Source organism: Saccoglossus kowalevskii, chromosome 8 (assembly GCF_978046115.1).
Source record: "Saccoglossus kowalevskii chromosome 8, keSacKowa6.1, whole genome shotgun sequence".
NCBI classification, from domain to species: Eukaryota; Metazoa; Hemichordata; class Enteropneusta; family Harrimaniidae; genus Saccoglossus; species Saccoglossus kowalevskii.
Window position 1 is genome coordinate 21315900 of NC_140648.1, and position 22693 is coordinate 21338592.

Consider the following 22693-nt stretch of genomic DNA (forward strand, 5'->3'; position numbering starts at 1 on the left):
TATACATGAACCGTCTAATCTGTATTAGAAGCCGCATCCCTAATAGAAGTTGCACCCATTCTTTTCGAATAACTGAGAACCAAATATTCATCTTTTCTCACATGTGTAGATAGATGCTCTAATAGAAGCCACATACACTCTGTTGCATTGTACCATTTTAATAGAAGCTGGGTTTCTAATACAGATTATACAGTATATACTGCTTACTTCATGACATTCATTATATCAGTCAAATCATATGGATTGTTAGGATCCTCAATGGCATCCACAATAGCTCTAACACATTCAGCCTTCCCAGAGAAGTCAAGTCTACCAATATGCTCTATGGTGTTTCTCAGCTGTAACAAACAAATTTATGATTATAAACAAACATCTTATTTCCTGGAGATAGAGTACTTCATTGCTGTTCGATGGAACAGGTTCACTTCTCTCTCAATAAGAAATTGGGACATTATTTGAAAAATATTTCCTAATCCGCTTCACAATATGAAGATTAAATGCATTTTGTAATGTACAAAACCAAGTATGTAAGATGTTAATTTCAGTGCAAGCTCTAATAAAATTTTATAAATACAAAAAAAATGTCTTTGTCATTCATTTCATTCAGAGGCATTTACACTATGAGAACCGCTCTAATACCAAATTACTCAGAAGGTGGAGGGCTGCATGGAGAATGATCGATTCCCCGAATGGAGACTATCATTCCCACAAAATTTGTCCTCGAGTTGACTTTTGATTTAATTGGCCCAAGAAAGTACAAGATGAAAACTGTTTTGCAGATGCATGCTAATAATAACATGGTTTTCTGCTGTTTTTGTAATAGTCAGTCATCTATATACAGATTTACGTTTATCAACTTAATTGATAGCCATTGCAGTACAATTTGTGTCCAATAAAAATTTATGGTCAGTCATAATGATCGACTCGTTTATTTGGTGACTTTTCCGATCGAAATAAACCATAATGGGTCATTTGTGTCAAGGACTGATTATGTGATGTTGTAAATGCGGGCAACATTTCCAATATTTTATTGTTGACCATAGCAATCTGCACATTATTCTGAATAAATTAATAAATAATGAATTAACTTACCACATTTTTACGGATATTTCCACATATATGACCTGGTAATTCAGTGAAAAGTGTTCCTAACAACTGAAGGTCATCACTAGTCCAAGTATTTGGTTCACCTTTGGCTTGGATAAATTTGGTTAACAATGCCTGAAGAGCCATCCTGTCAATTTGCATTCTGAACTGGTTGATCAGATTAATCCTAAATGATAAAACAACATTATTTTACCATTTCATTCTTTCTGTTTTGATATTGAAATATTTATTTCAGACAAATGGTCAATACAAAATTGAACAAATCAAGAAAATCTAGCTATCTAAAGTAATCTATAATTTAACCAATCTAATCTACCGGTATCTAATTTATCATGTAGTTTATTTTATATTGCAGTTTATAATCTATCTAATTTTTTCAGCAACAATTATCAAACATTAAACTTTAATTCTACACTAGGAGTTTTTTGAAATTAACAACAACAAAACATACTAATACCAGGTACTATTATATATTACAGAGAACCATTAAACAAAACTATTTACTATTACATACCACAGAGAACTATCAACCAAACATATTTACTATTACATACCACAGAGAACCTTCAACGAAACCTATTTACTATTATATACCACAGAGAACCATCAACCAAACCTATTTACTATTCTATACCACAGAGAACGATCAAACAAACCTATTTACTATTATATACCACAGAAAACCATCAACCAAACCTAATTACTATTCTATACCACAGAGAACCATCAACCAAACCTATTTACTATTATATACCACAGAAAACAATCAACCAAACCTATTTACTATTATATACCACAGAAAACCATTAATCAAACCTATTTACTATTATATACAAAAGAGAACCATCAAGCAAACCTATTTACTATTACATACTACAGAGAACCATCAACCAAACCTATTTACTATTATATACCACAAAGAACCATCAACCAAACCTATTTACTATTATATACCACAGAGAACCATCAACTAAACCTATACTATTATATACCACAGAGAACCATAAACCAAACCTATTTACTATTATATAGCAAAAAAACCATCAACCAAACCTATTTACTATTATATACCACAGAGAACCATTAACCAAACCTATTTACTCAGTCTACATGTATAACAATAAAGTCATGAAATGTGAAAGATATACACAAAATATAGTGTAAGAATCCCACTTACACATCATCAAGTCGATTTAATGGAATACGGCTTGCATGCATACCCATCATACCCGAGAGTATAAATCCTCCTAGTCGCCTGATGTTAGCTTGTGTCCAGCCTGTGATAGGACCAAAGAATCCGGCATCTATGGGCAGCTCACAAACTTCAAGTAGAGCTCGTCTAGCACCCATACTTAACGCTTCAAAGCCTGGAGCTTGTGCCTGCATTTCTTCTACTCCAGCTTGGCTTACCTCATCATATGCAGTCTCCATTTCACGTTCAGAAATGTTACGATGGAGGTTTTGTCGATGCTGCAATATTACAAGTAGACCATGTGTTATGAACCTATTTTCAAAACTATATAAACAATAAACTACTTGTGAATGGCTATTGGAAGGTCTGAAGAAGAAACTTGTGGTGTTGATTTAGTTTTTGAATTATAAACATCTATACACCTTTAATTCCTATATTTTGCACCCTCTAGTGACACAGCACTTTTCAAATTGTTGATATCATTTTGATGTAGTCTTCCATCGATGAAGATTATGTCATTGAAAGATTTTAATATATTCCAGATGACATTGCCTCATTTATTAATGTCATTCTGACATCACAGAACCGCGACATCACTAGATTTGTACAAATGGTGTATTGCATGTACTTTGACCAATTTTTAATTGAAAATGGCCATCAGGGTATTGTTACCATGGGAACAAGTTCGGCTACCCCACTTTTATTTACACCTAAATATAAATAATTTGTAGTTCCTTTACAGTTTCTGCATATTTACTAGTTACCTGTGTCTAACATCTGACATACCTGAGCACTAGCAATACATAGGTCCAAAAGCCCTGTATCGGGGGCCAGTATTAATGCACCATTGTTGACACCAGCGAGAATGAACACAATTCTTTTAATAGCTCTTCCGTCACGTAATTGTGAGTTTGCAATCAATGTATGGGCTTGGCTAGCAGTTAACGTCTCAATAGTGGTAGCCTAGGAACAAGAAAACACAGGTTTAGCAAACATAACATATAAAGACAACTTTTTAACATCTGGTGATGGTAAATCTGTGTTAGCTATTAACGATGCGATATTTGCCAGCATTCAACCTCTCAACAGTGGCCTTAAACAAGCTACAAATATACAAAACAACTCAAAGTACTCTCATATGATGGTTATGCATATTAGGTAATTAATATTTGGATTTTCAGCCAAAAACCAAAAATCAGGTCTGTATGCATACAGTCCCAGACTGCATTGAGTGTTACTATTTGAAAGCAGAAAACAAGAAATGGCAAACATCTTATATACATCATAAAGTAATTTTTATTAATTCATTTTGAGATTTTTAGAAAATTTTGAAAAAAAGTTGTTCGAAAAGGGACGAGTAGTTACTAGTTATATGAGAAGAACTTTACTTGAATTAGCAGTTGGGTAATTTTCTAGCGTTTTTAGATGAACTCCTATTCCAATTTATTGTGTTTGTTGAAAATAAAGAACTGAATAGTCTTTACTTTGCATGTATGATACTTACCGGAGCCAGAAGTAACAACGTTGGAGAAATAAGTTGCAATTGTGCAGGTGTTAAAGATGAGAGATCTTCATTGGTGAAAGCAGCCGCTACAACATTATTGATTGCCTGCAGAGCCGCTAAAGCCTCTTCATAGCTTTAAGAAAAAAATATATGGATTCTGATTAATAAAAATTCATGTTCACTGGTGTATTGTTACCTATATTTATTGAAAGCACATATGATACATGAAATCCCTAAGTCATAAAACCGAACGCAATAGTTACAATTATCACAAATTATATCTGGATCTAAATTTTCATATTCTGTATTTCTCATTTTTGTTGCACATTGTGTTCTAAGAGTTTATTTGTATCCTTGAGGGTGGAGCTACGTCACAAGACATTCCACTTTACTAAGACGCTGTGGAAATGGTGAAAATAGCTCAATTTGAGAAAATAATACAAACTCAACTTTGAAGTAATCCTAAACAACCTAATTTATATATGTTACACATGCAGGGGTAATCTTTTTACACTATTCAGGGGAGCCTCAACAACCATCCAAAGTACGGTTTTCTGAGAGTTTTCGGCCTTTGTTTTCACCGTGATGGTTGCCAGGCGGTGAAAATGCCCAGATGTCCACCCCCGAGAATAGCTTAGCCATAGCTTTCAATTCTTTTCTTTTTTATGCAATGTATTCATTCTCACCCAATAAGTGAGTATAATAAAATAAGATAAATAGTGAACCACAAGCATTTACATTTTCAATTTACAGTATATTAGGGCATTATCATGTCACCATATTGCAATTACCTTACTTTTTGATCAACGATTTGGAGATGGCTTTATTTAAATGTTAGTAAGATCAAAATTGTATGTGCATTGGCAATTAATTGTTTGATCCACATTAAATTCTAAATTTGTTCCTTGGATACATGTATTAGTTTCCTCTCGTCATAACTTATATGATGACTTGTTATACTTTTGTTAATTTTTGCAGCATCCAAGCAAACTGTGAACTTCGAATATTATGTGCTTCCAATATTGGTTGTGTATATTTAGTGAACACCTGAAGCAGAATTTGAAACAGCAATGCATGATGGGCAATTAGATTTATAATTTGTGAACACTGTATGTAACTAATGGCTCAATTCATAAAGGCTTCCAATAAAATACAGAAAACAACACTGTACACCTTTAATGTTAAATCCATTTGATAACGACCCACTATCAGATCGTAGACCCTGTAATATAGGGTCAATGATCAAATACAGAGTAATTATTAAAGCTAATTAGCTTTTTCTTTTTTTAAATTTACCAGATGTTATTTATATATTTGCTTCAACCTGCTGAAATAATCAAACATAAATTTAATCCAGACATACTTGTTGGAATAAGACATTGAATTGCTCAGGTGAATACAACACTGTGTGATCAATCTGCAAGCAAAACTTAGAATGCTGAAAGTGAAAAAGTATCATGCTGAGATAGTTATGTGCAATGCAAGTGCAACTCAAATCTTTTAATTATTGAAATATTGTAATTACACATTTTTTTTGATATCTTAATATTCACATGCAAATATAAACTTGAAAAGATTATCACTAGATTGTTGTCATGGATATCAAACTTTTTATTTATAACCCTTTGAGCGCCAAAGTCAACTTCACACACCATCCACAAAGTAGTTCCGTTTATAGTCAAATTGAAATGTTCCGAAAATTTCATTTTTTTTGATTAAAAACTAGAAGCAATGCCACATTTTGTCTGTCCAAAATGAAGATTGAATCCAATGAAAATTAAAGAAAATGGAAACAAAAATGTTGGTGCTCAATGGGGTTTAAATTTATTTATTCATTTAATTTATTGCAACCCTTTTAAATCAGGGACTCACGCCTTTCAAACTCAGAAATTCTTCATACCGGGAACTTCAAACATCAAGTAGCAATGAGTTTCTCTCTCATGGTTTACATAATTAAAAGTAAATACAAATGTTTTCACCATACCGTATTTGTTCATTAGTAGCACATTTTTAATGTACCCACATACAACAAAATGCTTCTAATAGAACAAATACGGTAATATAGTAGGCAAGTTTTAGCAGAGACTCTAGTCCATGGTTTCAGGAAAAATGTTGCAAAATAAATGTAGCATCATTAGCATATGAAGAATTTCATCAAGTTTACAAACAATTGTTATAAAATTATTAATCAAAATAGTATAATAATTTACAGCATTTCAAAATGTTTTGATGAAAAAAAAACACACACATAAAACATGCCATTCAATGCAGTGCCTAATGGAGAAAATGTTAAAATTAAATCCTCTGTAGCCATGGCAACCAAACAAACCTTTCTCCAGAAGTTGGTCTCCCACTTCCTTCTGGCCTTCCTGGCCTGAGATGAATCAAAGAAAGATATTTTCATGATTCAAAATGAATTTTCAATAAAAAACATTATACATCTTCCATCGTATCTACATGCATGCTATTTTAATACTGTGTGATTTTGCGGTATTGCACAAAAATATATTGCTTTGTAAATATTGCTTATTTGTCAGTGATTTATATTTAACTCAACATCTTTGGTGTATCTTATCTGCATAAATCAGCAATAGTTGTTATTTCTAACATTTTTGGTTTAAATATAACCACATAAAGATGACCTAATCTTACCAAAATATTGTTTTTAGACACAATTGCAAGGTGAACCTACACAAGGCTAATGTCACATGAAATGCAATGTGTAAACTAAGAGTCGAGCATTGAAAATAAATAATAAAAAAGAAAAACTAAACTAAGAGTCGAGTAGTCGCTATTTCATTGAAATCGGTCATGTGATAGGAACCGTAAAAAATTGTGATACATCACACATACTACTATGGGAAAAAACACATAATATCTTCAGAGAGAGGCTTAATTAGCCCTTCAAGATGGCAATGTATTGGATATTTCGCCAAGGCTCTTGATAAAGTTGTCATCTTATACCGTTATACCTGAGGTTCAGTTGACAAAACTGGATTTCAATTAATGGCATCCTGTGGAGACCCAAACAAAACCCAGCAGCCATCTTTTTTTTAACTTGCAAGTGATTTAATCTACAATGTCGCTATATAGCGTATATGTCATGCTTACAGAATCCACATTTCGCCATTGGCCATTACAAATGGACATGAATGACACATGAAATGTTTTGTTAAAAATTGGAAAAAAAATCTTGATAGTTACAGCTATGTTTGTTTAAATTTAAAATTGTCTCTCTACATCATAGATTATGTGATGGACCTACAAACCCCAGGCAGAACAGCTAGCTAAGAAGGGTAAGAAACCTTTTGTCTTTGCTGATCATTCGTTTGTCGTCCCTATTCTATTTGAAGTCGTTATTGCAGGTGTCAGAAAATGACAGTTTCTTCGTGTGCAAGAAAATAAATTTATAAATAAAACACATAAAATTAACATCACCTGGTTCATGATGATTTACCTGGCCAGAAACGTAAACAGATCAATTGGCTTGTTGATTCACAGACATTTTCACTAATTTATTAAGATTGATCATACAATTAAAATTGTGTTCATTATTGATTCAACAGTTCAGAGACTTGAATATGGTCTAGTTGGTGTCATACAATACAGTTGTGCTTTACATTGGTTATTTTTTTCATTTTATTTTTTATTTTAATCACTGTATATCCATCATTTTCACAAGCTCAAATTCCTAAAATGAATCACTATTTGGACATATTCTAGTATTTTACTCAAATGCAGTAAATATCGAAAATTCTCATGGTAAATAAAAAGAATAAAAAAGACACTACTCATACTGGGGTTTGTAGGATCATGATTGTATAGTATGATATATAACCCCAGTAAAAGGTAACACAACTTGTTGAGATTTCTAAAATCGATATTAGTGTATTATTAAATGTTATTATATTATCTCTGATGCATATAGACATTAACATAAGTTTTTGTTTCTAAATAACTGAAAGCAAACCCCCTGAATGGAAACTGTTCTACCCATCTGTTGTGCATTGATCAAAGTGACATCTGTCTATTTTTTAGTTCTAAATTACACAGTGCTGTTTCAAAAAAAAATTATTGAGATACTGTAAACTGTATGTTGTTTACTGCTACACATTTTTGCTATTTCAGTATTTTAAAAAATGATCACAAAATTACTCGAAAGTCGATAACTTGGAAAATTTGCGAAAATTCGTCTCTTGCAAAATGAAACTGGTTTAACAGTAGTTGATTGTATACATGTCAACTATGAAAGTTTCTATTACACCTAATATGCAAAGGTACATGTAAAATAGTAAACTAGCACGCTTCTAAAGCGTGGATAAAGTTGACAAACGGGTACTGTAAAATGCTTTATTTTCGCTTGGAATTAATTTTTGCTATTTTTGCTGAAGGAATAATTCAGTGAAAATAAAATCCAGCGAATACACCTTTTTTCTTATATTTTAAATTCAACTCATCAAAAATAAGTGAAAATAAATTCCATACAAAACACCAAAAAAGGCTTTTCAGCGAAAATTAATTCCAGCTGAAATAAACCCGATTTGACAGGTAAATGATTGATATCCCTGATAAAGTTTCAGTTGTGTAAAGTAAATCTGATTATAAAATCATCATAAATCATATCTGTTGCATACAGTCAATTGGGTATTTTTGATATCACACCCCTGTCATCCAATAGGCTATTGATGATCCGATTGGTGGATGCCTGCAATTTGAAATAGCAACCCTAAAACATGGTTTCAATGGATGATTTTGCGATCCTTGTTTAAAATAACTGTTTATAATATGATAAATAGTAATGTTTCCATTATACCAGTAATTTCTGTCATTCACAATATTGAGTGTTAAAATCACATATACTTTAATTCAAGCACAATTCTGTACATTATTTTGAACAAAAAAATGATAGAACAGAAATCAAAAATTTACAAGCAAGAATATACAGAGTCAAAATTGCATCCATATTAAAATAATCAGCTATCAGATACATAAACAATAAGTGATGTGGAGATGTGTTTACAAAAAAACATGTCATATGATGTATTAACAACGGTGTTAATTGTAAACAAATTATTATTATTATTATTATTACCTTGGACCATCAAGAGGGGCATTAGGGTTAGTTCCTGTAAAATCATCCAGAGCTTGCTGAGGATCATTGAAGGATCCACCACCACCAGTACTACCATCTGTACCACCAGTACTACCACCAGTACTACCATCGTTTTGTCGCTTAACCAAACCTGAAAATTGAATTATATCACATTAGTACCAGTTGAACCATAAATCATATTGCATTTACTATTTTTATCATATATAATTGTGATATTCACTTACTTAATTGAGAAATTTAAATTTACTATGAAACAGAGTATAATGTTTTCTTTCAGTCTGTTATGAACAGACAAGTGACCACAGCCAAGGGTTTCATCCAAGCAATAAAAATGGATGTTATTAATAAATATGTCTATTAAAGTGTTCTACTAAATGTATGGTCATAATGACACAACAAATAATCAGATAATAATGGCACAGAGGAAATAGTCCTGGCAGTGATAATAGTAGGCTTCAATTTATTTTTTTATTGTTGTTCCTATTTATTAATATTTGTTTTATTACCTTGCTGTTGTTAATTTTTTAATAAGATTCAATTATATATAAAAATAACTTAAAAATGGCAAGTGAAACTAAACAAATATTCATAAATAAACAAAAATAATATTACAAAATCTGAAAAAAAAAAAAAAAATTGGAGCTCATAATTATATATTAAAATCAGATTTCAATCAGATTGACCAACTACTACCGGTATAACACCACTAACAACACAATTCACAAATCTTCGCTATATATTAATCACAAACTGAATAGTCAGTGTTCTGCAAATAAAAAAACAAATTGACCAACAAATACAAATTACATGCTATGAAAAATTCATTTGATGCAAATGATCGAATTCTCAGAGCAACAGGTAAGAGAATGTTACACAGAATAGTGAACTTAAAATCAATGAACTATTCAGCTTCTGAAAGCTAACATATACTCTATCAGTTTTTTAACCTCAGTCTATGTAGGTCAACGCATTAAAGGGCATTGAATTCCTGTTTTATTTGTACCAGAACCTACACGTTTTTTTTCACTACAGTTATCACAATGTTTATGCATTGGGTTAGCACACCCCAACACAAATAAAGATATTCTTTAACAAAGATGACATTCTATAACAAATAAAACCAGCCCATGTAGCATGTGAATGTTATTTTCTGTTGTTATGACAACACATGGTTGGCAAGGTAACAATTGTCAAGATAATGAGACCAAACACAGTGGCATGCTCGTTACATTGAATGAAAAGAATTTATATTAGCAAAATTTATGCTTTATAATTAATTATTTGAGTGAAGCTTTGGGGGTGGGTCAACCAAATTGATTAGGATAATTTATTTAATGGATTATTAATAATTATACCCCGGTAAATATAAAAACTTTAGTAATAATTAAAGAATTCATCTCAGGCATTTTACTGGATTAAGCTGAAATATTAACAGAGAAATATATTCACTGGATTTAAAGTTAACATATTTAATGATTCATCACCTGCTGATTACATTTTTTTCTCATTCACTTTCGCTATCCATAGAAACTTTCAGCAAGTGTAGTGTTAATTTGGAGGATTTAGCTAAAGTGAAATACTGTAAAATACTTTATTTTAAGCTGGAATTAATTTTCACTGAAAATACTTTATGAGTGTTTTTGAAGAGTTGAACGTAAAGTATAGGAAAAAATCATTCCTTCAACGAAAATAGCGAAAATTTATTATTTAATTAATTAATAATATAGTATTTTACAGTACCGGTAAGTGAAATTAGTTCCAAGCTAATTACTTATTGCTATTTTTTATGCGGTCTAGAAATTTGCAATTTCCTGTACGCAACAATGTAAGACAAGATACTCTGCTTCCACTAACCCTTTACCAGATCGTGACTAATTGTAAAATACATGTGCATATGACTACAACAAATTAGGTCACTTTAGCCATCATGGCTAAGATCAATTTGAAACGATGAATTATTAATCTCAAAAGTGAAACAAACATCAAGTAAACACATTGTTATACACTTTCTCCTGACTCCATTCTCCTGATTTGGTTCAGCATTTTGTAAGTTTTTAGTGTTTTTTTATAATTTCTTTGTTGATTTTAGACCAAACTAATGCAATTTGATGCACTGCAAAATGATACATACTGTTTTGGAGTTGATGAACACAAAGTAATATTGACCAGAAACTCAACTAAAGTTGAGTCCGGCACACACCCGACATGTAGGCGCGAGTAGGCGGGCCGAATGACATCAAACACTAGACATATCGGCAAGATCAATATGTGAATTTGCAAAGTTCACGCCTTCTTGCAATGAACAGGGGTTTTTCTAGTAAAAAATAACAAGAGGGAGCACACACAGGCGAGGGAGCGGAGCGACCAAGTGGGTAGGTATATCGGAAGTTTTATGCGCCATTTTAACGGTGTATATATCGCCATTGAAATATTTGTGTCCAGACACATTGTCAGCTGGTGTTGCTGGGAAGTTTTCACAGAGAAAAATATATTTGAGTAAGACTTCATGGTGTACGGCAGCACGGAAGTGCACGGCTCAAGAAATATATTTATGACTTGAAAGTTCAATCAGCAATTCGGTAAGAGGGCGCCAGCCAAGAGTATCAGGACGCTGCGTCCCTGTTCAGAAAAACCCTGAATGAGTATTAATTTTGGTGGTCATGGTAATACCGTCAATCAAAGTCCTGTTTGCATTGTCGGCAAATAACACAGACTTTTTTCAACAAGATGAAAAACACTGGGCGGAAAATTGCCAGCACCTTATTACACAACAAATAAACTCTGCCATGAATGGTTACTCTTTGATGGCTGTCACTACCTGACATTCCTGCAATTTTATTGGTAACGACAAAAAATCGTTGAGGAAAGTAAAAAAACTACATCATTCTGTCAGGCTTGTGTTGGGTTAGGAGCACCGTGCAGGGCATAATGCATACGACCTTGTCAGGCTACTGCCAATTTTTCTCTGATTTTCGGGTCGAAACACTTCATTCATTCGCCACTGATGTATGCGCATATGAGCTGGTGTGCTGTCAAAATGACAGCAAATATATACATGCATACAGGAATCCATCTACAAAGTTTTTTTTTATTGATCCCTTTGATATACTTTTCTACACTACTATTTAATCAATCATCTTTCTCTAGCGCCATCATTTTCGGCATGTATTTCAATGAACAAATTGTATGATGTGATAAGTATCGCGAATATAATTAGTGAGTCTTCAATAGTCAGCAACTGTGGCACCTACAGTAGCAGTAAAGATTCTTCATGATGAATCTTCATGACTGATTAGAAATTCATATAATCATGAGCACCTAACAATTCAACTGTACTATCCAATCATGAGCAAACTGTAGTCAATCAGATAGTAATTATAGGTTTAATTTGTAGCCTGTATTTGGTTAGCACTGAAACACCTGCGTAATGAAGAGCACTTTGTGTTCACTGCATGATCCACAGAGCGGTGTTTGGTTGGTTGGCTGACTCACCGATTTAACTTTCCATTGTACTCCCACCCCTTATCTTAAGTCCAACAAGAAAGAGTTCCTTTTCACCACAAGTTCCCTCTTTTTATCATAAAATGGTCCTGTTTAAAGTCTGCATTTTCCTTAAGAATATTGGGACAAAAATTGCCAAATTTTTGGAGTAAAAACTAAAAATTAACTGAAATTTTTTCTGTTGGCTTCAAAATTAGGGTTCATTTCGAAAAATATTGAAGAATATAAGAAAAAAGTGCAGACAAATTTGGGTGAGAAAGTCTGGTGGTGAAGAGGTTAAGGCCCATGCAGACACTTAACCATAATACTCCAGTCTTTAAATACCCACTAAAATAATTATCAGGTCCTGAAGCGATACATTGGAGGGCAGGATTATGGGTCATGGGGTTGTGAGAAATTCTTACCGTAGAAAGGTATATATTATACATCAAACAATTTATTAACTCATAACAACCTACTGAAGGAGGTTAAAGGTTACAACAACAACAAAAATTACAGATAAAAATTAATCAAATTACAATGCATATGGCTAATAGTTTAAAGACAACCAGAAACAGACTAAATTGAAGTTAGTAACGGAAATATATAATAAAGTAAAATGAAACACCAACAAAAAACTATACAATTGATGGGAGCATGCAGGATCTAGGGCTAAGGTTTGAATTAGTAGGGTAACTAGATGGGGGAGGGCTGTAAGGCTTAAGTCTATCTAAAATTACCCCCAACGCTAGAATACATCTTAAAATTTTTGACTTTGTATTTCTTCTTCATCATTAGTACTTTTGTTCAACTTTTCAAAATGTGTTCCCAGCTCCATGGTGTGGTTCATAGCCTTCTTAGCTGTTCGTCCTTTTTTTGTAGTGAGCGACGAAAATGCCGCTGCGTGGCCGAGTAGTACGGTACATTACTGCACATCGATATATGCCAGCTGACTGTGATATTTACCTGTTTATCATTGCTTGAATGGTCTACTCTGACTTTGACGCGAATTACTATCGCCAGAATATACAAGTTTAAACTTCCCTCTTTCCATACACCAAGCGGCCATTGTTGAAATATGCGCATGCGCGGATAACTAGCCTTTCTTCAAGACGAAGTTAAAGGGCGGTGGTCGTCGCGCAGCGCGTGTTCGAATTTCATGTAAATAAACAATGTATTTTACACGCGTTTTATACATCGCTATGAGCTCCAAACAGAACGCGGCCTGACGACTGCCGCCCTTTAAGAGTTTCGTTCAATAAGATGGCTTACAGCGAAAACTTTGCGACAAAATAATTCCCAAAAAAGTGGACAGAATTTATCTACTTTAGTATATAATGTGAATTTACTATTTCTATTTAAAGTATTTAATTGGAATTGGCACAGTTAATGTGCTTATTGTGTATTAGCAAAATGTTGTTTTTAGTCGAGTAGGGAAAAACTTCGATCAAAAAACAAGCTCTGGTGGACGAGAATGTATATGACTATGCACTAGCACATGTGGCGTCAGTATAAATATCGAATGTAGTACACGCTGCAAGGTATCATTATTTTATTTATTGTGTTATGAATTAAATGTAAAACAGCTACCTGGTATTTCTGTGACGTAATATCAGTAATGGATGAAAGTCGAATACTGTTCACATCGTTTACATTCTATCTGATTAAAATATGATCCTGGTTGGCTTAATTTTTTTTAATATTTTTTTTTATATAATTACTATAATTATTATTTATTTTAACTATTTTTTGACGTTACAATTATTTTGCTGCAAGAATGGTTTTGTTCGTGAAAATAATTATAGTAAATAATTAAAATAAATAATAATTATAGTAATTATATAAAAAAAGAATGAAAAATAAATTAAGCCAACCAGGATCTTATTTTAATCAGATTGGTTGACATTATTCTTATTTACATGAGAATAAATTAACAAAATGCATGTCAGAGATTTTCTATATTCTAAGTAAACGAAACAGTTGCTTCGAACGGAATCCCTTTCACCCATGCGTCATATACACCCTTCGTCGCCAGAGGGCGCGACTTTTAAAGAAAGGTCTAAGATTAAAGCGGGGGAGTCGTCACCTGCGCATGCGTCAGATGGCCATAGCGTGTCACTGTTTACAAACAAGCATCTACTCATGAGTCTTTGCGTTTTTAACGTGTGTTGTTATCGTCGCTTGGGACTCAATTCCCGCGCGTGCGCAGGTGACGACTCTCCCGCTTTAACGCATAACTATTGCACGATGCTCAAATGAGAGGTATGTTACTTACGATGTGGTATAATCATGTTATTCTTGATATGCACGGTGCGTGCAAGGCCTGCAATAAAAACGAATACAAATTATATCAAGCACTAAGCATATAGAAATAAATGTATATGTGTTAGTACAAAGGGTCGAGTCAAGGACTATATCACGTTTACTATACCAGCGATCGTCGCGGGTCGGACTTTACTAGTAATTAGCACCAGAACGGTGAAAACAACTGTAAACTTAATATCCAGTCTCCACCCGTATTATAGAAGCCGTTCCCTTTTGTGTTCTATTTAACTTGAATTATTCTGAGATACCTTAAACGAAACTGTGAACACAATGTATTTATTTACACCAGATAATATAAATGAAATTGTACAATATAAAATTACATTATTCATATGTAAAAAGAAACAACGACATACGACAGTAGAAAAATCGCGCCATGATTATATATAATAAAACATGTACGACCAAGTTTATCGCGAATCTCGTCACGTGACCATGACGTCACATGTTTCATTATAGATTTTTTATATTAAAACAAGCAAACGAACATATAAATTGTTCATGTTAACTTCAGCTTATGAGGGGAATATTTATAGGGAAACAATTGCCTTGTTTCCGCTATTAAAATATAAGAAAGGTGCGGATAATAAGAGTTCACTCAAGTGTAGTCAGACTGTGTTTGAAAAAAAATACCAAAGTATGCAGTCGACAAACTTCCCCAAGCGTGTGGTCGCCGTTCAAGTTCAAAAATGAATACCTTCAATATTCATTAATTGACGTGAGTAGTTTGCATTGTGGGAGGTTCGACTGACTCGTGCCAGCCTTTTCGCATCTTTGCAAAACAAGTGTTGCATTTGTCTAGCTGTCTAGTTAGCTGAATCGAATAAACCTAAAATTCAATGCATTTGTTAGGACATTTATGTTTTGTCAAATATAAAGCGTTTAATGCATATTAAAAATCCGTCTTTCTGTCCTTATACTCCGGAATCCATTACTGGATTCCATCGGATTCTAGTCCTTTCGCACATGAATATGTATGTACTATGTAAAATGTGCATGCATGTTGAACTTAATGCAACATAGACATGGACAGTAAATCAGGGGTTACGTAAACGTTAGACGAGTTCCAACACCTTTACACATTACTTGGCAGTACGTCAGTGTCGAATAAGTTTTTAACGCATTGGGCTATGGTTTAACTTAAGCGCAATTTTTAATTTCCAACGCACAAATTATTAGTTGTTTCATAAATAACGCACTATACAGGTACTGACTCTGAAAATACACCGTTCCTATAAGCAGTGCCCTCTGTCGACGGAAACTTGTTATATTTTACGTGACGATGATTACACAATCAAGCTCCGTTAAAATGTCCATCGTTGTTAACAATTTATTGCATTTACAGAATTTGAAAGCATAATATATTTAATTGTATTCATACATTTTAATGGATATTTGACACTCGAACGTGTTGTCTCAGTGTATTTAGTAACCTTGGTAACCGTGCATAATAAAGTACGTTTGGACATTTCGGGTGGAGACTAACCTTCCGGCAGATTCATAATGTCTATTGGACTGGACTTTTAGAAAGAGCCTAGACGCTCTGTCGCGGTTATATTCATATCATAAGAAGAGAGAGTCTAAATTGTTTTTATTCTGACGCTTGTAGCGAACATTTATCTGAACGCAAATATTTCACATATAGGCCGGGAACGGCATATTTTATTCAAAATGTATTATTTCGACAGTTTGTCAACCTATTAATTGGGTAATAATTTATTCATCATGCATTGAGAAACAATAATGGAAGCAGTTAAACGTGGTTCATGGTCTGTGTCATTCCTCAGCTCCTGAGAGCGAGGTTATTTGTAGATATGCTGGCGATCGCCTCTGTGTTTCCGGAAGTAATATGGGGGATTGCATGATGGGAGTGGAAAGTCTTTTGATCAGTAAAATAATTTTAGAAAAGTAAAAATTAGAGTGACTGTGAAATGAAAGTTGGTTTTAAATATTAAATATCGTGGAATCTGGATGAAATAATGAAAGGAAACTGAAATGGTATGAAAGGGCAATAAATGTAGCCAGAATGCAAGGTCAGCTTCCGGGGTCAAAATATGTCACAATACATCCATCAAGGCGGTTGCAAAGTGTCAACAATTATGGATGAGGTAAAAGACTTCGTTTGCAGTTTGTGTGAATGGCCGGGGAGAAAAAATCATGCAAATTCTGTGCTTCAGTAACAGTATTTGCTACTTTTTTGTGAAATGGAAATTAAGAAATGCTGCCAAAAGACATGTCCTTCTAGTAAACAAAACAACCTTGGGACGTTTATCTTGAGAAATTGAGAAGCAAAAATCCCTTGGGACAGTCGTTCAATTCGTTTATATTCAATTCGTTTATTTAAAGTCAGTTTGAAATACCTAGCCAACGGCTAATATCACTGACTACTAAAAATTACATCAAACAAAAGCAAAAATTTACAAACATCAAACACAGAGAAAAACAACAGTAAGATTTCACAAATAATCATTTAAATTCGTTGTGAAACAATAGACATGCTTCGCCAGGGTATCAAGGTTATTTTGATTATTTGATGATGGAAACTGCTGCTTTATGGAAGAGCAAAGTTCAATGTCATTGGCACAGTAATGACGTTTTTAGAGGGGTGACTCGCTAGTATTCGCCGTGACTCCGGACTTTTCATTTGAGTTTATACAACACTTACTTGTTACTATCAAGAAGGTTTAAAGTCTTGTTTGTATTTGCACAATGTAAATGAGGGGTTTATTGTCAAAATATATACAGGTGCTTGTATGCCTATTGAAAGTATACAAAATTCGACCAATGCACATCCGTTTCATGTGTTAAAAGAACATTGCGATGTTCTCATGGAATTGTTAAATCTTGGTATCATTCCTAACTGTCACCAAATTGTACGTTTTGACGACTCGTATGCACTTCTGGGACTTGTAATAATTTTATGGAAACTGTACAGCAAATCACCTATTTCCTTATTAATTGTTCATAGTTTTTCTAAATTTAAGTTTTTATTGTTCATAATTATTTACAGTAATAACATATTTTTCCGATGATGCATGACAGCTTTGTCCACATGCAATAATATATGTGTGAGTATGTTTCATGGATTAATAGGCCACTCCTTTGCTTCAATTCCAACTACATCTCTGGAAATATCACTTGCTGGTTATTAACATCCATATTTTGATATCCCACAATGTGTCGGTTGCGTATCTGGAAATTCTAACTACTTTTTCGCAAAATTTGACCAGCCTTGCATCTACCAGTCATTTGAGTCAACTCCCATATTGTCCTTCACAGTGAAGGTTAATGCAGATATATTGTAAATTACACAAAGCTAACACTACAATACATTTCCCTTCACATTCCCCTGTATTACATAACAATCTTTGAGCTGAGGCAGTTATGGTTCTACAACCATCACCAGTTCTTTTGTATTACTTGTATTGTTATTTTGATTGACGTAAGTCACAAGCGTCGTACGAGAAGGTACCAGTCACGGTGTGCAAATGAGAGAGATCTGCGCAAGCGTGGTGGACATCATGAAACAATTTGCGGATTTTATTAAGAACATCGTCACGTGACGATTGTGAACAAGACAAAGAATGAGAACTAAAAGCGCCCCACAACAATCGAGATCTTTTGGGCGAAAAGTGAATTAAATGTCCAATGTTGTATATATGTATTGTGTAACCCGTGACAACTTGTGTGACGTTGTTGATGCTTGAAGAGTAGATTAGGTATCAGCGACTCACACACAACGTGAGCGAAACTCGTAACAATGAGGTACTATATGTACCGTGGTGAATAACGCTATAGGCGCTGGGTGAATAGCTGACACAGACCATTTGTACCAACTATTCCGTGTCACCTGTGGGCGAACTTTCGGCCTATTTATATGTAAGGGGAACCACCTACTCTTGAGGTTGATGCGAGATTAAATAGGTGAGAAGAAAGCAACAACGTCAACGTATCTCAGTTGACATATGTACTGCATATCGAATAATTACTTAAAACTATAATTACTTGAAAGTTTTCATAAAGCGCATCATCAGCGTAAGAAGTTTTATTCTAATTTTTAATAAATGTGTTCAATTTTCAAATGATAACAATACAAGTAGTATTAGTCAGGGTGTATGGTGATACCTAGTCGTAATATTTGGGGGGGGGGTGTGATTATTTTTGGAGTCCGCCATTTCTAAGTATATATTCGTAATGTATTGTTATTATTCGTATTTCACACGTTTCAATCAACCCTAAAAACAACGTATAATTAAATACATAATTTTAAGTTTTAATTACGGGGAAATGTGACGTCTGTTGTTACCATGAAAAGCCAATTTGTCATATTGTACGTTGTACACGGCATATCATAATGTAAAATACACGAATAATGATAGAAATCTGATGTGTCCAACATGGGGTATTATTTCGAAAGCATGGAGACCTACGACAAAACGTTACTTCAACCATCGAGCGGCATCGCTTACATTGAGTCGTTGATGAGATCGCTGATACGCAGCGAATGTCGGTCATTGCATCCTATTCAAGTTTGCGATGCACACACGACGCACTCATCTAGCGCGGGGGTTGGGGGTAAGGTTGTCAAATACAACTTATATACATTCAATGTCATAGATATTCAACGTATACTCATTCTCTGAGTAGGTTTTCATAAACGCAGTGCAATAAAAAGAAGGTGAACTCAATTTCATCGTCATGAGCAAGTCCACGATTGTGTAAACAGCGTACCTACCTTGATCTGCCATCAGACATAGCACGGCACACAGTAGCACTGACAGCGTTTTCATCGTAACTGATCACCTGTCAAGTGTATTAAACAATTATTATGACTTGTTCGCGGAAAAAGCGTTATGTGTTCATATAAAAACGCTTACTAATACAATGTACGTGTGCTTTCAATGTGCAATGAGCGATAAAATTTCGCGAAAGCAAAGTGACATGCGCAGTGTATTCATGCTCGATCGCTGTAACTCGGTACGACAATTTCGGCGTTTGTATTTGAACTTGTGGCCAATTTAACAACTGTAGCAAGCGAAACCGGAACAAAAATTGCGCAAACATATAAAACCGGTGATCGAAGAGTTATCTCGCAATATGGTTCCGCGAGTAATACGCTGATCGTAAATTAATTATTTTCATCCGTATAAGTTCATTACATATTTTGCTATTAAAAAAAATGAAAATATTGCGAACAATAGAGAAATTACGTTAGTATAATATAAAACATTACTCTTACTACAACTGAACATTTGCTTACCGTCGATTAAACACGCAGGATACTTGAAGACACTGTCGACGGTACCGCCTTTCAAGGAGCAGTGAATGGCATTGAAGAAGTCTCCAGCACAAGCGCCGCGTTTTATACCTCTGCGTGATCAGCTGTTCTGGCGACAATGAATCACTCTGATGTCGTCATATGCCGAATGACAAAGGATCCCCAGTTATGGTAATATCGCATGTTGGTACGCGTATTAAAAGAGAAACTCGGGGACTGGTACGAATAGACTTCCATTCGTATGAAATTACGCCCCGAAAAATATATACTAGTATTCCGAATCATGGGACGTGTTATTCATAGCAATTTGTTGCTCGTATGTTGAAGTGAAATTGTAATTTTGTTAGTTTGCCTCAGCAAAAAAATTGTTATATTATTATATTTGTTATTATAACACGATATTTTGAATGCTAAATACTGTTTGTGTTAAATCAGGAACATAATTCCATTTCATATTCACATTAAATAAATACAACGTGATACATAAATAGCGGCCAGTGCGAGTGAGTGTAAGCCACAAACAAGCGAATGTTTTACTCTTTCTTTAATACTGTTAGAATAGAATAGAATAGAATAGAATAGAATAGAATAGAATAGAATAGAATAGAATAGAATAGAATAGAATAGAATAGAATAGAATAGAATAAATAACGAAACAGTAATTATGCTGTTTAATATAATTATTCTAGTAATAAGGCTCCTTAGAAGATCAGAAGAACATACAATACTTCTAGACAGGGGCAATATTATTCAATTTTATTCCGATAATTCATGAATAGCAGGTGGTTTTAACAATTGTGTTGCGATTCTCGTACATGTGGATACAATGTGACTTATAAAGAAGTTTGATGCATGGCAATTCTATACTCGTAATATTGTACTTAATGCACATTTGGTCATTTTGTATTAGCAATCGAAATACGATATTCAAAACCATTCTACATATCTGCTTCGTTTGTTTGTATTCAGTAAAATGTAGAATTTCCATTACAATTGGGGTTCATGATCACGTCGGAATGAAAAGAAGAATAAGCACAAAAGAATTCCGTCTTTTCGGTTTCAGTTGCAAGATTGTAGATGGTTGGAAATCTGCGCAACCCGACAACTCATATGCAAAGAATATAGGTTGAAAAATATTCCCCTTTCAAGGATTGCCATTACGGCATTGCGCTATAAAAAAAGAAACATAAATTCAAGTTCAAAATCAAATCGTTCGATCTTTGTGACAGACGTTCTGTCCGAGTTTTTCACGCAATATGCGAGATCTCGAACGGAACGGAAAACCGCCACATTTACGTTATCTTTACTTAAAACATAAATAACTAATTTACATATTACACTATTCTAAACTAAATAACGATAATTATAGTATTTTGTGTTTGTGTTTGTTCTAAACTTTCTAACATAACACTTTATCTAGTTTGCTGAGTAACACAAACTGACTTTGAAACATGACCCGCATATTAACCATTCTTTTCTTCAAAATAACTGCATTCCACAGTCATGCAATTGATCATTGCAACGCATTGTTCATTTCAAGTTACATTTATTCAGGGGAGCGTGCGCTCTAATATTTACTGCGTAGATAAGAAATGTAATATGCACTGGAGAATACTATTTATGTCAAGTTACGCCATAATGGTATAATCTCACTTGGGAGTATTTTACTCAGGCTGCAGGGCGAAATATACTCGATTACAAATTTGGAATGAACCCAATTCCGCTCAATATAATTACTGTTGTTTTTTTTTTTCAAAAGAATAAAGAGCCATTGTAGGTGTGCTTAGTTGTGCGTACGGACTCGTCGAACTCACGCATCCATTACTGCCATCCAGTGTGAATCGTACGGTTTCGTGTCCACCCCTCACTGCCTTCAAAGGGCGGTAGTCGTCGCGCCACGCACGCGCGAGATATATGGATCTTTTATAAACAAAGATGGCTGCTTTGACTGTTGTGCAGATCAACGAGTACAAACTGAGACGTTACCAAGCTTTGATTAGGTATTTTTAGGTGATTGGAAGATATCGAAGGGGTCAACGCGGTAATTAGTGCAAGTCACGCCCAGGTCTAATCTCATATTTGTGGTTTCCATTAGAAGAGCGCAGTGGATTGTGGGAGAATCAATGTTTATCAACACTAATGTCGCACATGAGCAGCATGACGACTGCCGCCCTTTAAATAAACACATGTTGACTCACTTCGTATACAGAAATAGTAGGACATTATTGTTTATGCGGTTTTTAGTAACCGTGATATGAGGAACGCACAGGATTCCAACACGAGAAGAATGTATTCAAACACAGTCAGCTGGCGTACACGTGATAATAATTGCGATCACCCATAATTACTATATGAGGACGCCATTTTGAATGCGACTAGAAACTAAACAAAGAGACAACTTAGTTAATAAGATCGCATAGCTTCTGGTGTCGTGGCTAATATTTAGGTACATAGAGGTTCTTATTACAAAACGATAAAAGCCAGTATTGTTCTAACAGAAAATACGCCGGCGGCCCAGATTTTCATTTTGAGATGAGACATCATTCAACCGAAACGCATTGCGCTTTTAGATGGATATTCAATAATAAGCAACAAATACATTGTTATACATACGTGTCATTTAGATTGCGCTGAATGTGAATGAGGAGTATGATAGGGTTCGAGGCAGGTGACGCAGTAGGAGATTCGAAGCTG

The 22693-nt window shown here is 34.2% G+C and overlaps 1 protein-coding gene across 2 annotated transcripts in view; it reads right to left on the reverse strand.

Annotated features, from left to right (window-relative positions):
* The window catches only part of LOC100367738 (uncharacterized), a 39964-nt gene extending 19888 nt beyond the window's left edge, over nt 1–20076 (reverse strand). Inside the window, exons 1-10 of one of the 2 annotated variants that reach the window (XM_085502336.1) lie at nt 19982–20076; nt 19457–19524; nt 14672–14719; nt 8896–9046; nt 6133–6177; nt 3804–3936; nt 3086–3262; nt 2285–2577; nt 1093–1273; nt 208–338 (exon numbers count right to left, since the gene is read on the reverse strand). In XM_085502336.1, coding sequence (XP_085358462.1) covers nt 208–338; nt 1093–1273; nt 2285–2577; nt 3086–3262; nt 3804–3936; nt 6133–6177; nt 8896–9046; nt 14672–14719; nt 19457–19511 — 1214 coding nt within the window. In that variant the 5' untranslated portion in view covers nt 19512–19524; nt 19982–20076. The remainder of the gene's footprint in view (nt 1–207; nt 339–1092; nt 1274–2284; nt 2578–3085; nt 3263–3803; nt 3937–6132; nt 6178–8895; nt 9047–14671; nt 14720–19456; nt 19525–19981) is intronic. The other variant, XM_002738608.4, reaches the window with a different exon arrangement.
* Between the last annotated feature and the right edge of the window lie 2617 nt (nt 20077–22693).